At 37.7% G+C, this 19,498-nt stretch overlaps 1 protein-coding gene across 3 annotated transcripts; it reads right to left on the reverse strand.

Moving 5' to 3' along the window:
- Positions 1–945: 945 nt before the first annotated feature.
- On the reverse strand, positions 946–17,748 carry LOC106907186 (rho guanine nucleotide exchange factor 7-like). Of its 3 annotated transcripts, none has more exons than XR_015765618.1 (22): positions 17,332–17,746; positions 15,582–15,665; positions 12,281–12,365; positions 12,073–12,197; positions 11,788–11,992; positions 10,949–11,040; positions 8,152–8,246; positions 7,973–8,068; positions 7,595–7,717; positions 7,378–7,516; positions 7,244–7,303; positions 7,003–7,149; positions 6,792–6,878; positions 6,596–6,674; positions 6,327–6,457; positions 6,011–6,226; positions 5,376–5,472; positions 5,165–5,254; positions 4,314–4,410; positions 3,764–3,818; positions 3,097–3,453; positions 946–3,019 (listed from the first exon to the last, which is right to left on the reverse strand). XR_015765618.1 is itself a non-coding variant. In XM_014972771.2 (22 exons), the coding sequence occupies exons 1-22, from the start codon at positions 17,494–17,496 to the stop codon at positions 3,331–3,333; spliced, it is 2,550 nt and encodes an 849-aa protein (XP_014828257.2). In that variant the 5' UTR covers positions 17,497–17,748; the 3' UTR covers positions 946–3,330. The 3 variants fall into 3 exon arrangements, 2 of the variants coding, with proteins under 2 accessions (XP_014828257.2, XP_014828258.2); XM_014972771.2 differs by adding an exon at positions 4,640–4,798 and having other exon boundaries at positions 946–3,453; positions 17,332–17,748; XM_014972772.2 differs by having other exon boundaries at positions 946–3,453.
- Between the last annotated feature and the right edge of the window lie 1,750 nt (positions 17,749–19,498).

Consider the following 19,498-nt stretch of genomic DNA (forward strand, 5'->3'; position numbering starts at 1 on the left):
TGAACATTTACACTCTCGGATAAAAATGTCTTCATTACTTTACTATACAGTAGGTAATTGGAAATAGAGCTAGTTATATAAATTTCTCAAGCATCTTGTATTCAATTTGTTGAGTCGATAAACACTTGTGCTGCACTCAGGAAGTAGAAAAAAGTTCGTTATATTTTTATTATAGGTATAGACTGAAGCTGTAGAGGTTTCTCAGGTTTAAAAGTGTTTTGTTACAAAATAACACAAAAAAAAACAAAAAAGGCAATTTAAGTTTTAAATTCGACTCGTATTTCAATTAGACAGGAAGATACATTACTAACAGTATCAGCGCAGGTTCACGTCAAAATTTAAGCCGCAGCGGCTTATATAAACAAAAAATATATACATTTATTTCACTGGCATATTTCGCTGTCCAGTCTACTTCTTTAGTCAGTCTCTGTCAGCCAACACAATTTATGTTAATAGTTATAAGTGTGTTCCTTTCAGATATTACCGTGCGCATTTAGTGCAACTTGTGTTATAACTTACGTTTATTGTTCATGGGAAGCGCTATCCGTGTTTTGTTCCAGAGAATCTTCGTCTGTCTGAAATAATCAAATCAGGCCGAGTTTCACCTGCGTCCGTTTGCTAAAGGTGTAATACCATTTTCGACCACTACGATTATATAACGTTAAATGGCGGCGCTGTTTCACTCAGATTTCAGCCCGAATTAGATACTTTTGGGTTATCAGATAAAAAAAACTGGAACACATTTACTGGGACTTTATCTGACATAATTTAGAAATTGAACGAAAACGAAGCATGATTTTTAAATAAAAAATAAAAATCTTAAAAGTGTGGCATGCAATCCAAATGCCAATCCATTTCCACTTGAGAATAAGGTGTATTTTCACCTTCCAGGAGGAAAACCCCTCAAATATATAGTGAAGAAGAGCAAAGCTGGTGGACACAGAACACAATGTAATCATATTTTTATTCTCAATGACAGACTCAAGTTTCACTTGGATTCAGCATTTTATTCATGGGCAGATCAATAGGTGAAATAAATAGAGATGGTTGTTATAGTAACCTCTGCAATCATTTTCATCATTCTAACACCAGGGCACAGAACACATTTACATCAGTTACTGCTAAATACACAAGTTAGAGTTAAATCATTGCCATACAACTAACACAACAGAGGCTGTCAAGGTATAAGCAATATGTTTTAGCAGTATATCTACTGCTGATGAGAAACTGCTCTATAGATCACATATGTGATGTGAGCCAGGGTCAAGTAGAAAAGAGGTGTTAATGAAAGCAAGTAAAAAAAAAATGAAAACAAAGATAAATATGACTTATTAAACAGTAAATTGCATATTGACAAAAATAAAACACATTTTCCAGTGTAATATTGCTTTAAATTTGGCTTTGCAAAGACAAATGTCCATTGAGTTTTTTTCCATCAGTCGCATTGCTTAAGCAGAACTCAAAAAAGTGAGTCGGATGGTTTCTACCATTATTACATTTCCAACTTAGCACTAAGTTTTATTTTATTACTCATTTTTAGTGTTTCACCAAACAAACTTGCACTTTGCAATGGATTATAGAAATCTAACAGCTGAAGTGCCTCAATAGTATCTGAAAAATATTCAGTTTTGACAACAGGAATGAAAAACTTCCCATTTATTGCATTAAGGATGAGACCTAAGTTGGAACCATTGAACAGAGTTCAGTAGAAGGCCTCTTCTGATGTTTTTCCTGTTACCATGAACAAATATGCATTTTTACTGACCATTAATGATGAAAGGAATATATTCTAAGGTCAGAAAGGAAAATGTTTTTAAGTTACAGGGGTTCTAAAATGTAAACAAACCAAATAACTAAAGGTTTTTTGTTTTTTTGCTTAAGAGGCAGTTCAAGTCAATATAACATTATGAGCACCTTTAAATATTGCTTGAAAAATTAAAGTAGAAATGGGTGTTAATTTGGAGCTGGAAACATAAGGTATTAAGCCCTGAGGTTTTCTGAAAACCAAACATTTTCAAGATGTTTTATTGTAGCTTATCAAATTAAAACAAATATAAATACGACTGTTCTGATTTTTTTTCCCCTGTGGTCCCATAACATAATCTCATCATCAGTTACAAACATTTTTTTAAACTATTAGTTACTCTTTTGTGGTTCATAAATCTTTATAAACGCTGGTGCATTATTGGCTGATTTATGATGTTTTTGGTAACTTCATAGCTGGCTTGTTGGTTCCTTTAAATGTTCATTTCATTTGGAGACAAAATATACAGTTAAATGTTTTATAGCAACTCCTAATGGGAATGAACCATGTGAACTCATTTTTCCAGGACTGAATGATTATACACCATAAAACTAGAATGATTTCTAAAGTTAGGAAGTTGGAGCCTGAATTATAGATATACCCACTAACATTTGGTTTAAATTCAAACCTCCACCAAACAGTACGTAGAAAATATTTTTATATGCATTTGTTGAAACTGTCATAATGTCATAATAGTATGGTATGACACAGATAATCTGGCGTAAAAAGAAAAAAAAAAAATCAAGCTCCTCTGCCTTCTCCCAGTGCTAACTAGAAACAGAGCCAGGAGGCGCGTCTTAGCGCTGTCAATCACTCGCCATGTGATTAACAGCAGCAGAGGAGGAGGAAGAGCTCAGTATTCTCACAGATTATCTGCCTCATAATGTATCGTCATGAAATGATGACAGTTTCAATAAATACGTAATAAACATATTCTTTATTAAAGTTACATACTGCAGCTTTAAGTGTTATGTTGTGTAATGACTCCGCTCTGGAAAAAGAAGCATTTATACGCATCACTATGAGTGAATGCAAAGTTCTCACAGGAAGTGTGACTGACAGTGACTGTGTGTGTGTGTGTGTGTGTGTGTTTTTAATCAAGACTTAACTATTGAACTTCCTTATGGTGTCTTGTTCATTTAAAACTGTCATATTTATGGACCAGGAGCAAATAAAATACAGTCCTGGATACCAGTGGAAGGAGCAGCGACAACACTAGGAAAGAAAAAGGAAATTATTATTGGTTCAAGAACAGAAGAAAAGACGAACCGAAGTGACATCCTCATGCCTACCAGCTGTTATGGCTTCATTACTTCATGAACAGTAGGGGGCGGCTTCATCGATAGCTGGCAGGCAGTTTCCTGGTCCCTGGTTTGGCACATGGGTTAGTTCAAGGTTTTAAAGTTAAATTAAGTGATGAAGAGTGGCACAAACTACTGGCAGCTTCTGTCCACACAGCTAACAGCTCTCATCATATAATGATTTAAATGTCAGAAATTGGTCCTGGCTTCAAATCTGAAGCGGTTTCAGAGGTTAGTCTCATCCCAGGTCGGGTCGTTCATGTTCTTCAGAACCCGCCTGACGATTCGCTCCAGCTCTTTTCTCGCTCGCTGCTCCTCCTCCAGTGTCCGCTTTATTCTCTTGTTGTCCTGGAAAACAGAAGGAGACAGATTAACAAAGAATGAAAGAAAAAAAAAAGAGGAACTCTGGGACAAAAAACTAATACTACAACAAAGTAGAAATCACACCACACATTTTATGCACATAAAATGTGACCCTAAAATGAAAGAAAACCGGTATGACCAATACCAACTGCTTGGTTAGTCTGTATCCCATAATGCTAAACTGAATACAACAAAATTTAGATATCAAAATGATTTTTGTTTTTCAATCTAACCTCAATTTTGGGCTGAAATAAAATAGAATATAGGCAGGAATAAAAAGAAAGACGAAACTGACCTGCTTGAGTTCCTGAACCTCATCTCTGAGGCTATAAACGGTGTCCACCAGACTCCTGCAGGAGAAAAAATATATAATTTATACCCCAAAACCTGTTTACATGTTGATCTAAAACGAGAAAAAATTAAGCTACATTCACAAAAATAAAAAGTACAACCAATGCAAGAAGCTGAATGTCAGTGGCAGCAGGTCATTTTTTTAAAAGTAGAACTTAATCCAAAACTACTGGTGCAAAAATAAAATAAATATGCAAGCTCTGCTTTAATATTTTTCTTCTATCAGTCATCCATATATAGACATACAGGAATATTATTAATAAAAATTAGCAAAGGTATTAGTATACACATACGCTTTAACACACATAATGTTTATACTATAAAAAAAAAATCACAATGAAATGTATTTGTCACTAAGCCCTTTAAATTAGCCAAATGAAGTAAAATAGAACAAATCACATCTAAAAAAAATTATTTGATACATTGCAATGCATAAGTTCATCAAACAATTGACCTGTTTTTAAATATGATGCGCATATAATCAGATTTATTACCGTTCCTCCACTACAGTTTGTCCGTTGCTCCTTGTTTCTTCAACAATAATCTTCTCCTCCTCTGGGAACAGCATATGGACATCCTTTCTGCTGGAGCCTAAGACAATAAAAGTAAAAAAATCTATTTTTAATTTTTACAAAGTAACCAGAGTATTTCACAACTTAAGCAAGTAAAAAAAATCTACACTTAATTGTTATTCTTAAATGATACTGAATCAGACATTTAAAAAAAAAAGTATTTGGAAGATTCCAGCAACACACTGACATCCACACAGCACCTATCACACACTTTGAATCAGCAGAAACAGTTCACAACAACGTCTTACGAGAAAACGAGGCGGTCCTGTGACTTTGATTAGTCCAGATACTGTCATAATCGGAGTCTTCTGATTGGTCAGAAGATGGCAGGTTACTAGGGAGCGCAGCCACTGTGAGGCTGGTCTCAGCCAGCACATGGTTGTGCATGAGGTCAGTTCCCTGCCATGCTTTACGGTGCCATAAAACACCAAATTACATGTTTTGGAGGATGAGGGAATAAAATCAAATCATATTGGATAAAGGGTGAAGAAGGTGTCGGAAAAACCATAAAGTCGGTTTGGACAAGAAACGCAAACAAAATAGGAAAATGCATGACAACACAAGGACAAATCAAAAATAATAATGGTTTGTTTGGGACAAATAGGAAAATAGAGAATGGATGAGGATGACATAAGAGGTTGAATGAATATCAGAGAAAAGAGAGGAGAGAGAAAAACTTGTTAGTAAAAAAGAAAAGCTTTGAAGAAAAAGTGATTCACAGTACTAACAGTTTGAGACACTGTGTGTGGATATGAAGAAGTAAAGTAACTCACTTGAGTTTAGAGTCTGGCGAGTCTTTGCACTCGTGCAGTAAGCCTCGATCACCTTCAGTATCTGAGCGTCCTCCTCCAGAGCCGCTGTGCCTGACGCACCAGAGGAAGGTGGGAGGAACAGAAACATGACAGATGAGGATAAATCCAAAAGTTTTAATGCAGAAGAAGAAACCTGTCAAAAGCTCATTTGTTTTCAGTGTGCTCAGCTTACTCTTTCTAGCAGTGAAATCTTCCTCAGATGGTTTCCTCTCTGGTTTCCTTATGGTAGGGAGCAGCGGCCTCTTGTTTTTGGGGCTTTTACTTACATCCTTTAAAAGACAAAATCAGTGCCAAAAAAAAAGGCGATTCAAAGATTTACAGCTGTAACTGCAAGAACATTTGGTTCAAATTTACATACAAGTTCCTTTACATTTCATTAACATGGTGCTTTACACCATAAAAACCTCTTACAATAACTCATAATGTAAGTTATGAGTTATTGTGTTTTGACATTTTGTCAAAACACAATCATCAAAATCTCCAAGCAAATACACATCAAATGTATCAATCAATGCTCCAGTCATTATGAATCAAAATAACAGCAGGTTGTTCTTCAGGTGATAGAAGGCTGACTTTTTTTTAACTGTGTTTATGTGTCTTTGAAGGCTCAGGTTTGAGTCTGCCACTATAGCCAGATTTCAGGCCTGATCACTAATTACTAGCTGAACTAGCTGGAGCTGTGTGCTAACTCTTCACACTGTTTATAAAAATATTCAAAACCCTTTCATGTTCCTCCCACTTCACAATTACGCCTTGCTTTGTGTGGGTCTATAAGAAGGTTTGCGTGAACGAGTTTGCGATCGGCACCTCTTTGAAGCACAGAGCAGCAGACGGCCGTAGTGGAGGTGCAGGGCGAAGGCAGCTCAGGGTCCAGGGTTTGGGGGTGCTCGGTGGCTCCAGCGGTCCCCACACGGGGCCGCTGCTGGAAATTGTCCCATTTAAGGAGGGATGAGGCAGGGTGTGGTAAGGGCTCCCCCCGCGAGACTCGGAGTATCTGGAGTGAGCGGCGGGATGGGAGGGCAACTAGAGGCGACAAGGTGAAGAAGAGAAAGAGACGAACGAATGAGCAGCGAGGGTCAACATCCATCAACTCACTGGCTGACGGAACAACATGGAGCCTTACTGTGTAACAAACATCCTGAAGCTTGCACATTTGAGGCGGTGTGGTGTGTGTGTGTTTGGTGAGGAGGTCCAACCAGTCTTGTAGATCACGTTGACTGCTACAAGCTATCTGCGTGCGCTCACATTGGCCTCCTGCTCAACAACAGGCACACAGTTGGAGATGATGTGTTATTTAATAATCAAGCTCATGAAGTGGGTTATCTTTTGGAACAATATGACCTCTGTTGAAATGATTTTATTTTGAAAATGGAGAGAAAAAGTGGGAGTGACCAGATATTTCAAAAGCATTCTTCAGGTTTTCTCCATCTTCAATTCTGGAGATGAGCATTCCTGATAGAGGCATTTTCCCCTACAAACAGAAACACAGAGGAGCTCCCCTTAGAGCTGGAAATCAATTCCTTTAATGTTTGTAAGCCTAAATAACAATTCATATGAATATTTGTGCAGTATAATGATGATAACATACCTGGTATATGAATCCACTCATTCGGAGACTAGCTGAGAGCATAAGCAGAGTGTGAGGGAAGAGGATGAGGAAGCGTTCATTTGACTCCTGGAAGAAACACGAACGTGGTTCACCAAATCCTGCTGGATTCGACTCACAGGCGAGATCACAACAATTCGGACTTCGACAGGTAAAAAGCGAAACCCAACACCTCCGTCACAGAGTTTTGTACCTGGCAATTCTGCGTGTGAACCTTGACTTGGGACATGTGGAGAACTGGGCCGAGAGTTTTAATGTCTTCTCCTTCCCAGTTTCTGATTGGCTCAGTCAGAATCTGCAGCTCCAGGTTCTTCCTCTTTCTCACCTCCTCACACTCTGCCTACGTTAAAACACACTCTGGTAAATAAAAATAAAAAAAACTCTGCAAAATGTGACGTAAAACTGATTCACAACTGGAAAAGAAGCATTCTCACTGCAAGGCCTTTGAAGGCTGCCATGGCGGCGCTGAGGTCAACTCGGTCAGGGTGTTGCTCCTAAAAGACGACCAGAATATCAAAAACAAGAATGTGCGTCGCCTGAAGTTTTGGGTCTACAAACGGACTCTTACTTCCATATGTCTGTCCAGTTCCTTCAGCAGTGCTGGGTATCTTTCCATTCTGGTGAAGGGTTTGCTCAGACTGACTGTTAGCGTCAGGTTGCCGGGACTGGACGCTCCTTTTGACTCCATATATTCCCTAAGATCATCGCTGTGAGACACACATTGATAAACCTGTTAGTTTAAAGTGTTTGTAGTTTCAAAACGTGTTCAGGGTTTGAGTCCATACCTGTGCTGTGTGAGCACACTGACTGCAGACGGGTGATTGGAGCAGTAAGCCACATATATGGCCTTCATCTCAGGCATCAGGTTCAGAAAGAAACCCCCAATTCTCTGTTGGTTCTCTGGAAGTCTACACAAATTACACTGCAATATCAGACTGAATGGAAAAATGTTTATTTCTGCAATTACACAGAAAAAAAATACTAAATTCAGATGACCACTAGATGGCTCTGCTGCTACATCTACTTCCGACTTAAAGGTTATTTAAAAGTACATACAAAAAAAGTGCCACGTGTTCTTCTTAGCAGTTTTGAATCCGACAAAAAAAAAAAAAATAATAATAATAATGAAGGAATTTTGCAGAAAAAGACAAAAACAAACTGACTTGGTCTGGTCGTCCAAGGACTGGACAAGCATCTGCTGAAATGTAGAGATCTCTTCCAGATTTCCCTGAATATGACCGATGTCAACACTGCTGAGTCTGTAAAGCAGAAGAAAATAATTTTGAGACATACGTGCTGCAACGTAAAATTTTATTTATACAGTGGGGTGAGGAACGTCTACCTGTCTGTGGGGTGAAGTGGACGTAGGTACGTCCCCAGGAGACTCTGTAGCTCCCTTGAATATTCACTCTCTGCCTCCAGGATGTTTTGAAGGACCTGTGAGAGACACGGAGTTAGTAAAAATAAATCATTTTTTTTACACTTGTCCATGTTTTTCATAAATCTCTTAAGGAAATGAACAAAAAGTTATACAGAGAGAAACATCAAGACAGCTGTGATTAATTGTTGGGCTGAAATGATTAATTGGATTAACTGTGATTAATCAATTATTGAAATAATACTTATTAATTTAGTCAGTGATTAAGTGCAGTATACACTCAAAAAATGCAAGACAAAAATTCAGAGCAATTATTATGCGAAGACTGTACAAAACATATACATTTTGAAATTAAGATTAAAAAAATATCTGTCTGTAGATATATTTTATTTAGGGAATAAAATTTTTATTTTCTAATTTTAAAAAGGAATTGGATATTTTTTTATTCTCATTTTAATGTATTTCTAATTTTACAAAAAGAAAAAAAAAGGATTAAGTTGTTAAATAAATAATCTGTAGAAAGTGCCATATTTTATCTGAATAATCAACATGAAAAACTGATGGTTTAATCAATTACTAAAATGATTATCAGTTACAGTCCTAAATTATTGGGAAGAAAACGCTGTAAACCTTGTTAAAGATAAGCAAACTGGGCAGTTAAAGCGTCCTGGGGGAGCGACAACACACCCTCCAGTAGTGCAGTTTACAGTCTCTTAAAAACCGGATTTTCATTTTACCCCACAGGTTCATTTACAGACCTTGCAACAATTACAGAAGTCTAGCAGGCTTGATGTTTCCAACAATTGCACATTTTTAGCTCAAACAAGAAGTGAGTGAGGTGTGAAGCCATCTAAAACAGTAACATATGCTATACTGCTATCACAATCTTATTTCTGACTCATGCTGGTGTTGTGAAAATCTCCTCTGTCAATACTGTGTTAAGGTATACACTAGCTTATTTTTAACATGTTTCAAGAAAATATGTATTAGTATGGCAAGTGAATGAAAGAGGTCATTATAGTTGGTAATCATAAAAATGCCCAAAGCCTACATCTTCATCCGAGCTAGTTTTTTTTTTAATAAATAAAAACGGGATCCTATTTTTTCTTTTGCATTAGGGTCCAGGAACAGCTTTCACTTCAGGCACAACCTGTATGCGAGTGTATAAAGAACACTGAGGCTCCTCAACCAGAGATGAGACTGTCTGCAGAGACTGTGACATCTTGCTACATTATTAAAAACACTCAAACACACTCGCACCAGAAAGAGCCCACCCTGAGGCAAGGCTGCCCCAGAAACCACTGAGATGGAAGAAATAACCTACATTACATTGGCCGCACTCTGTCAACACAGACCTGACGCATGCTTGGGTGCCATGTGGGCTCCACAAAATCATGCCATGCTTATATACACACACGGACATGGTTATGAGATGGTCAATTAGATGTGTGAATCAAAAATAATTGATTGCGACAGCCCATGAAGGTGGACACACAATGTGAAAATCATCCTCTAAGCTTGAGTCACCACAGAAAAAAACAAACAAAAAAAAAATTTATTTTTACATTTTTTGCAAACCATCATTTTAGCCAAACGTCTAACTTCTGGTAGAAGACTTTCAGCTGGCATGTTAAGTAAACATTAGTGAGCACAATAGGAGGTCGGATTTCTTGACATACTGATACTTATGGAGAACCAAAACCGACATAATTAAAAATAAAAGAATACATTTATTTATTCTTTTATTTATATATTTATTCTTTTATTTCTTATTATGCATAAATATATATTTAGTTTTTCCTTTTCCTTACATGAGTTTCCGTCAAGTAATGTATACATTTTCTTTATCATTTCCCCTAAACATGCGTTTTGTCAAGAAAAATAGACATTTTGCTTTGTCCTTTTTTGCTTCTCCCTTTTCTGCTTGATCTTTTTCCGTTTGCTCTATTTCTGCTGCATCAATACGTTAATGAGGAGAGCTGTCCAGCTCCTCTACTATTGGCCAATAGAGCTTTGAATCTTATTGAATACGACTTGACATTTTAAAAGAGGGTAGTCTGTTTCATGTAAAAGCATGAATTACCACCTTTTTGGATCAGTTGGTCATAAGGCAAGGCATTTATTAACATTTGTTGACAGGAGTGTTCAGTTCGGAAATTTGTTGACAGCCCTAAGTGAACCTCCGAGCGCTGAGGAGGGAGCAGGAGAACAGCTGGCTGAAATTAGCATTCATAAATCGGATCAACCTAGAGGTAAACGCTGCTTTCTCGGCGGACATTGAAATATCCAACTCACAACTAACGTCACTGCAGTTGGTAGCACGTTAAAACCACCGGGGTAAAGTTTAAGTCTGTGGCCTGTAAAGAATGCACAGAGCGAGCTGAATGGCCAACAATGTCTCGCGTAGTGACGCTGGTTCCAAAGCTCCATTGGCCAATAGTAGAGGAGCTGGACAGCTCTCCTCATTAACATATTGATGCAGCAGAAATACAGCAAGCAGAAAAGAGAGAAGCAAAAAAAAAGACAAAGCAAAATGTCTATTTTTCTTGACAAAGCGCATGTTTAGGGGAAATGAAAAAGAAAATGTATACATTACTCGACGGAAACTCATGTGTAAGGAAAAGGAAAAACTAAATATATATTTATGCTTTTATTTCTTATCAAAATATATATTTATTTTATTTATACATTTATTCTTTTATTTATACATTTCTTCTTTTATTTTTTATTATGTCGGTTTTGGTCCTCCATAGCTACTCACCATGTTGTAATAGGTCTTTGAGATGATGGTGGTGTCCAAACTTTTTGGGGGACTTTTCAGAGTGCCACACTTTGGCTTGTCTGCTGTTTTGTCTAAAAACAGAACAAAGTCTTACTGCTCCAATCAGAGGATAACACACGTTACAAGCACAATATTAAAGTGCATCTCTCTTTGTTAGACCGTCATTGAAAAGGAATTAATGTTCAATTCCTACTATATACATAGATTCCTTACACCATCACACCTTTCTATAAAACATGATTTATTTAAAATGTGTGTTTTTCTATCGTAATCATTGGAGCTTATAGCTAATGAAACCCCAAAAGTTATCTTTCAGCTTTTGGTTTGATCATTATAGTTCTGCATGACTCCCAACAGGCATGTTGTTATAATCATTCCAGTTAAATACACATTGCAATGTAAAGCCAGGATAAATCTCTGTCTTTTCTGGGTAATGAGTTTCTTATTGTACTTAAAAAGATCAAAATGAATGAAACCATCTCAACGGGGCATATGTATCCTCTGCTACATCTCAGCCTGCTGCTGTCTGAGTTGATGTTTTCCATCAGGAATTTCCTTTTTAAGTAGCAGCTCAGGAACTTCCTTTCTTTGTGTCCATGTGACGCTTCCTGAATTTGGAAGCAGCTCAGCAAACCAAGACTATAGACGAGCCACGAGGATCTGATCAACCTGACTGTAGAAGCAACAGCACAGACTCAACTATAAGTGCAGTTCTGACAGTGTCTGATGCCAATCGTTATAAAGAAGTGAAAATCCAAACAGCACGTTGATATTTCAGTGTCTTCAACTAAACGCTTTCCGTATTCGTCAGCACCCACCGCCTCCTTTCAGCTCCCGCACGTAGTTACTGGGGAACCAGCCAGTCTTGTCGTTCAGCGAGCCTTCCCACCAGCCCCCCTCCACCTGCTTGGTCACACAGATGACGTCACCCTTGGAGAAGGAGAGCTCGTCCTCGTTGGTCGGCTGGAAGGCGAAACGCGCTTTGACCAGCAGCTGGCCGCACACGCCGCCGTCCGACATGTCCTACGGTGGAGCGGAGAGGCCGTTTTAATGGGAAAACGTCTGGCTGGAGTCGCGACGCCGGCGTTGGCAGCGTGACTCACCAGGCTGCGGTACTGAGGCTGCTGCAGCTTAGAGGAGCGACTTTGAGTGTTCAGAGAGTCGAACGATTTGATCCGTAGATTGGAGGGGTGCGGCACGCATATGCCGTCTCCTGGGACGGACAACTCTGCAGGCACACAGCAGGAAGCAAAACCATAACACTCGAAAAGAGATGAACACCTAAGATGGCCCCAAACACCCGACTCTTACCTTCAGTGGCTTTGTTAAGAGCAACTAAGGAGTTTAGTACTTTGGAGAAGTTCAGTCCCTGCAGGAGGTCGCTCACTTCAAAAGGCTTGGAAACAAATAAAGAATTTTAGCATTTTTTTTTTATTTTTTTTTTTAGCCTAGTCAAAGTTTGTTTTTGAACAACCTAGACAGTGGGCCAAAATTTCTCCACAAAGAATAAAAAAAAAAAAAAAAAAAAAACGCAAAGAGACATACAAAAAAAAAGGAGTTCTCTCTGACAGAAAAAAAAGCTTTTCACACCTTTTGAGAAACTCTTCTTTAAGGTAAATGCAATAAATGAATCTGGTTTGCATTCGAAGAAGTACGTCACCCTAAAAATGAAGCAAAACTGAGCCAAATGCTGCATTAATTCTCTGATCCAACTTTGGTCTGAAGGTGGATTAAGTCTGAGCTTCCCTCTTGTAATCGCTCGATCACACATGTTACTGGCAACACACGCAGCCAGAATCAAAACACCTCCGAAGCTCCTAATCCTGTGTAAACCACACACAGCAACATGTTTATATTAGCAAATTGTGAAGATGGAGCCATATGTGATGAGGATTTTAACTTTTAATACATCGTTTCAGATCATTTGCAAGCCAAGGTTTGAGCTTTTTATAGCTTGTTTGTTTTCGGTGTAGTGTCCTTTTTAAAGGTTATATTGGCAAATTAAACCGCAAAATCTTAACAGCATAACGAGCCAAACACTTCCAGATGCATTCTTTTGCATTTGGCTTGGGTTGCTAATCTCACCAAAACACTTGTGCCAACTGACTACAGCGAACGCACAACGACCCAAAACTTCACCGACTGGTAATCGAGGGTAAAATTAGGTAAAAGAAAGAATAAAATTATACAGCGAGGCCTCTGCCTGAATAAAAGTTTTATTTATGCTGCAATTAATCCGTCAACTGTTGTTTCTACACGCCATAGTCTTAACATTCGATTTTAGAGAATAATAGCTTCTATCAGCTTCTGTTAAATTAATTTAATCTTTATAAAATAAATGGAAACAAGTAATATCCATTTGTTTATTAAAAAAAATCACAAGACAAAATTTAAGGTCTACTTAATGAAACTATTAACCAAAGCCGACATCCACTAAGCTGAAGTTAAAAGCAACTCTAAGGAAAAGCAGGACTGGAATGAGATGCAGTCAAAGTTAAAGCTTTAACCAAATGATTCCTGTATATTTTATGAGTTTACCAAATGAATTTCACCAAAAGGAGGAGCAATTTTCTCCTCTTTAAATCAGTTTTAGTAGAAAAACATAACTTTCAAAAACCTTATAATCAGAAAAATGAACTTTAAGGTAAGATTAAATACAGCTAATATTTTTACTTTGTCGCCAAAAGTTTGTGATAGCTTAAGCTGCTTACTTGACTACAGTTTAAATGGTTTACAGCTACAATGAGATAGCTTTTCTACAGCTACAGTCAAACGTCCAGCAGCGTTTTTTTTTTGTTGTTTTTTTTTTTTGTTTTTTTTTTATCTGACCGCTTCCTGTGCTGCTTCCGTTAATCAAAGTCCGAGTTGCCCTCCTCTGTGTAATCCTCTTCTGTGGGACACTCGGTCTGGCCTGCCCTCCGCCTGCTTCACGACTGTCTGGGGGAATTACTCCCGACTGCTCGTAATGGAGACCTTGGCTTCCAGTGACATGGCTGCCATTCCTCTAATCAAGCTGATTGGAAAATCCACTGGATGCCTGGCAGACTACATTACATCAGCCCACTCTTCCCCTCCCCCACATTTTATCCATTTTATGCTCTCACCATCCCTCCTCAAGGATTCAAGATTTTTTTTTTTTTTAAATAAAAAAGCCCATCTATCTTACAAATCCACAGTAGAACCTTGTTAGGAGTCTACATGCTGCACTATCTCTTCCATTATGATCCCACTCTTCTTTTTCCCACGGCTAAAATCAATACTGTGTGAGAGGATGTTTGTCGTTTTGAACATTATTCTCTGGCTCTCTCTGCATACTCACTGAGAAGGAGGTCATAACCTGCCATGACCCATTTAGAAATGCAAACAGAGAGGCAAACGCCCTGCGTTGTCCTTTTGAACTGTGACAGAAAGACAAATACCAGATTGTCCCTGAATTTACTTTATATCCCACCGACAGAAGATTAAAAAACATCAAAATGCACTGTGATCCTATTCAAGACGCGTTCATTTAGGAATCAGTTCCACAGACTTAACATTCCTGTCAAGTAAAAAAAAATAAAAAATGGAAAAAAAAATGGAAAAAAAAATCAACATCCTATCAAAGTGAATCTGTGCCTCCTGTTTCCATAACTACCAATGAACCACAGGCAGCAAATACATATTTTGGGAGCAGCCAATGTGAGGACAAAAATAATCTGTCTCGCTTGTTTTGAATCTGCAACCAAAGTATTTGCTACCCTACAGATTTTTTTTTCAATGTTTTCATTTTCAATATGAAAACATTCCCCCTCTCCTCCACAATTAAGCATTTGGAATAAGTTGTGGTGCAGGACCACTGCTTTGCAGAAGTCAATAATGCTGGAGGGCAACAGAAATTAATCATGCCACAGCAGTTAAACCAGACTTAACTCCTGACTTTGACTAGGCCACTCCAGGCCACCCTCATTTTGCTTTTATGAGTCTTTCTTGCTGGTTTGCATTAAATCACAATCCTGACACATTACTCAAATGTACTTCAGCTTAAAACTGACAGCCAGACATTTTCCTTGACATAATTCATTGTTGCAATAAATACAGCCCATAGATCATTTCTTGATTCTAAAAGTCTCAAAGCAGTCATGCCTTAATATGGATGATAAAACTGATTTTACAAAGTCAGCTAATCACAGTCAATCAGTGATTTATTAAGAGGTGGTAATAATATTCTCACATTGGGGTCAGAGTAATATAAAACCTTTAGAAACAACTGCAAGCTAAAGAAAAGCAATAAAATACAGTCTAATGAAAGAGCAGCATTGAGACTAACAAGCCATCTTAAAATCATGACCATAGAATCTTGGTAGTTAATATTTGTAGACTCAAAGTGACAAAACAAAGGCACTTTTTATGATAAATTTCCATATAAAAGCCCGTTACTCTTGCTGTCACGCAGCTTTAAGACATGACTTATAAATTGTCAAAATAACATTTTAAAGGCGGTTCTACACAAGAAAAACAAAGCTACACGTGTTTCTTTTTGTCGTTGCTGTTGTTTTTTTTTTGTTGTTGTTGTTGTTGTTTTAATAACCTCGCAGTGTAACTAAATAAATACACAACTGATGGAGTGACTCACCTCTACACTGAAAGCCCCGCAGCCCTTAATAAACTCCGCAATGTTCCTCTGACACTCGCTGTCGCTCCTCGGTTCCTGGATAAACTATGAATTAAAGGAAAACCGGGTCAGTTTCAAATACTCTTCTGAAGCGATAATTAACCCCTATGGCAGATTTTAAAGAGTTTCCTTGACTGACACACGTCTTTTTTTAACCCACAGACGCTCAGACTGAGCACTTGCTGCTTTCCAGGATCAAGCAACCTAATCAGCACAACTTCCGGTTTTACCTTTCAAAGTAAAGCAAACCATTGCCAAACAAGCTTAAAATGCGACTTATTATTATTATTATTATTATTATTATTATTATTATTGCTTTATAGTGATAACTAAGCACTCAATATTATTTCATCGAGTGCTTATGCATTTGTAATCTATAATAGCCCCAGAAAGAATGTAAAGCTTTCAAGAATTAAACAGTTGCTTCCATTGACGTCTGGTGACATGATTGTTCTTTATTTTATTTTTGAAGAGCGCGTTCTCTCTCCCCGTGGTTTAGTTTTGTTGTTATTTACTGTGTTGTTTCACCAAAAGCTATTTAAAAATCAAATTTTCTGTCAAACTTTAATTGCAATTGCGCGAAGCTAAAGGAGGATGTGACGTTAACAGACTCATAGTCCATTGTCCGTGAGTCTTGGGGGCGTGGTTGGATATAAGCGTGAGTGTGTCGTCGTGCTCTGGTGCAAATGGGAATAACCTCGCACACCTGTGAGATTATATGGTTAAAAAATAAGGATTTGATTAACTACTGATTGTTGTAAAGGAAAACGTGAACTTCGCCAAAATAAGAAATGGCAGGTCAAACTTAAAAACCAAAAGTTATCAGCCCCAATAAAGAGCAGAGTATCTTTATTTCTAAACAATTCAAGAGAGTTTATATAGTTTTTTTATACGAGTTTGAATTCCCTTTGTGGCCAAGCTTGCAGAAGACCGGTTGTTGTGAACAATCGCATGACTTTAATGCCTTTCTTTGAATTGAGCAAACAAAAATGTTTGGGAAATTGGGACACAGATTTTGATGCATATAGGGACAATCTTGTGATTCTTTTATTTATTTTTTTTGTTGGAGTCAGACCTACATCTATCAAACAAACGGCTCATGCAGTTGAAATATCTGCACCTCAAAGCTATTGAAACCCAGAAAAAGACTGATCTGTGGCTCTCTAGTTACATGTGTTTGGGTTTCTTCTTTTCTTAGATTGCATATCAGAATCTTGTTGTGTTTGGATGATCAAACTGAGGCATTTTGCACATTGCAGTACATTTCAACTGCTCTTCTTTACCCAATGTTTTATTTAAACTCCATTGTGAACATTTTTTAAGTTTAGCTGTTTACCCAAATTGCCAGCCATATTAAACATGTTCTTATTGTTGCTTTGTTTTTAAAATGTCAAAAGTATTTTGCAATTACACTTTTTCATATTTACATACGCAGTACATTTCAAAACAACACATTTTAATTGCCAAGTGTAACAATAGCCATCAAAAATAATTGTGATCTAGATTTTTTTTTTTTTTTACAAAAGTAGGACATAGGCATTAATTAAGATCTGAGCGCAAAATACCGAAAACATACTGTAGCCTATTTGGGACCTCCAGTTATTATTTTTTTTAACAACTTGATCATTTTTACTAAATGTACCGTAAAAAGCCTTTCAGATTAGTGGAAAAATCAGTCTTCCGTGTGGTTTTCCATTTTTAGACTGCTTACTTTGTCCACCGTCCCGGGTCTGAGTCGCTCCAGCAGCCTGCACAGAACCACTCCATCCTGCAGGGACGCCTGGAGGAAAGCCTCTGGATCCGACACGCTCTTCTTGGGAGACTCCAGGACCCCAAGCGTGATAAGCCACGTTACCGTCTGCTCTGCCGAATTCATGATTTGGCGTCTCGGATCGTCCTACAGCAGCAGCTCAGTCAGTCCAGGCTGGGTGAAAACCCCGCAGCCTGGAAACAGAAGGAACGGAGCTGGAAGTGAGAAACAAGATCGCTCCTTCCTCCTCCTCCTCCCTCTTCCTCTCCTCTCTTCCTGAGGATGTTGGTATCACCTTGCTTTGTGCACAGCTGTAGCGGCCAGCAGATTCACCAAGCTAGAAGGTGTAAGAAATGACTTCCTTTGTCAGTTTTCAAAGTAAAAGTGGAAATCTGTAAAGAGGTCGATCTCCTGCACCTCCTCTCTGTGCTACTTTTGCTGTCTGAAGACATGCACCACACCCAACCAACAACAACCAATCAGAGTCGGGAGGGAGGGTCTTAGCGATGTCAATCAATGTTGAAAACCCAGAAATTGGGTTTTTGCTAACAGCAAGCAACCATTATCAAAATCTGTACACCTGAAGATTTAAATCAGAGCTTTTAATTTGAAAGAAACTCAACTAATTTCTGTTCTGTCGCTCTGTAATTTTCACCATATGCAGCACAGACACAGAGATGTAATCACAAAAAATTTGATGGAAAATTATCCACATTTCTTGCACCACAAAATCTCTTATACAGCATTTATAATGTAAACACATATATTAATTAAATAATAAGACAAATTGGGATGAGCAGAAACTGCTAAAGAGCTCATTACTGTCAGGGGTTTAATTTGTTTTATTTATTTAAAACAAATTGTGTTATTTAAAAAAAACATAAACATAAACAGTGGCCTGACTGAATAAACTGGAAAAAGTTGTAGAACATGTAAACAGCTCTATCAAAATAGACTCTTACGCCCCCTGTTGGACACTTTGGTTTCTACAGTTTGCTTAAAGTAGTTTTTCCAATTATACATCCCAATGTTCATATAGATTTTGGCATAAATTATGTAAACATCATTTAGGTTTCCTAGAAAAATCACGGTTTGAAGATGTTTTAAGTCCACTGAAAATGAAACCTGAACATTTCTGCAGCTATTTCTTTCAGAACTTTAATGTATTTAGCTCCATCCATATAACTTTGACCAAATGATGTTGCCAACACCAAGCATGACTACGGCAATGGTGTGATCATGCTGATTGCATTTCTGCCAGATTTTTTGCAGAAAGGCCAGAGAGATCAATTCTCAAATAAAGAACATCCTTGAAAACTCTGCTACTAGTTAAACAAAAAAAGACATTAAGATATGAAACATCAAAGAAGGGAATATGAATGTAACATTTTAAGGTTCAATTTGAGAAGTTGGCGAATTTAACAGATTTAATGATGCATAAATTTTGTTACAGGTATAAGGTCAAAGGTTACAAAGCAATCAACAGGATGGCAAGCAATCAACAGGAACACAGTTTGGGTGTTTGGAAACACCCAAACTGCTTCAAAGTGTGAAATCCTGTGTGAAAACAATGAAGAGCGGTTTTCCCTTTGTGCTTAACTATTACTTATTAAATGTTTACACCTCTTTAACTGTTACACATTTCCTCAGCTCAGACTTTAATGTATTTTATTTTGATTTCAAGCGACAGACCTCCACCAATTGTGAGGGAGAAGGCAACTAATACATGGCTGTTTAAAAGTTTTACGAATTAAAATCTGGATTTTTTATGGCTTACCTTTGGATTTCAGAGTGAAGGGAAATGAAGACAGCTGCGTGGTACACTGTCTAGATTTCACTTTTTATTTGTAAAGTGAAATTAGTGGTTGCAGCATGACCAAAATGTGAAAAAGTCCAAAGGCTGCAACACGTAGAAGAAAACAGAAGTCTACTCGAAAAGAAAGCTTCTGATGTTAACATATAGTTCCTGTTCTTGATATAGTTTGAAACTGCAAAACGCAGAAACTTTAAGGAACATTTTTAATTTGTGTTATCTTCATCTCTGCCAAACAAGGTAAAAAGTAAATGAAAATAACAACTCTACGAGAAACTCAAAGAGAAAATAGTAAATGATTTAAAAAAACAATTA

The sequence above is a fragment of the Poecilia mexicana genome, unplaced genomic scaffold (assembly GCF_051168715.1).
Source record: "Poecilia mexicana isolate PSO_F unplaced genomic scaffold, ASM5116871v1 scaffold_2, whole genome shotgun sequence".
NCBI lineage: Eukaryota > Metazoa > Chordata > Actinopteri > Cyprinodontiformes > Poeciliidae > Poecilia > Poecilia mexicana.

What these genes read in the sequence shown, in the direction of transcription:
- LOC106907186 (XM_014972771.2), bottom strand. Translation starts at nt 17,496, where the DNA reads ATGAATTCGGCAGAGCAGACGGTAACGTGGCTTATCACGCTTGGGGTC. An exon ending in TCTTAACAAAGCCACTGAAG is followed by an intron (nt 12,198 to 12,280) that starts GTAAGAGTCGGG and finishes GTGTGCCTGCAG; the next exon opens with AGTTGTCCGTCCCAGGAGAC. An exon ending in CAGGACCGCCTCGTTTTCTC is followed by an intron (nt 4,411 to 4,639) that starts GTAAGACGTTGT and finishes TTATTGTCTTAG; the next exon opens with GCTCCAGCAGAAAGGATGTC.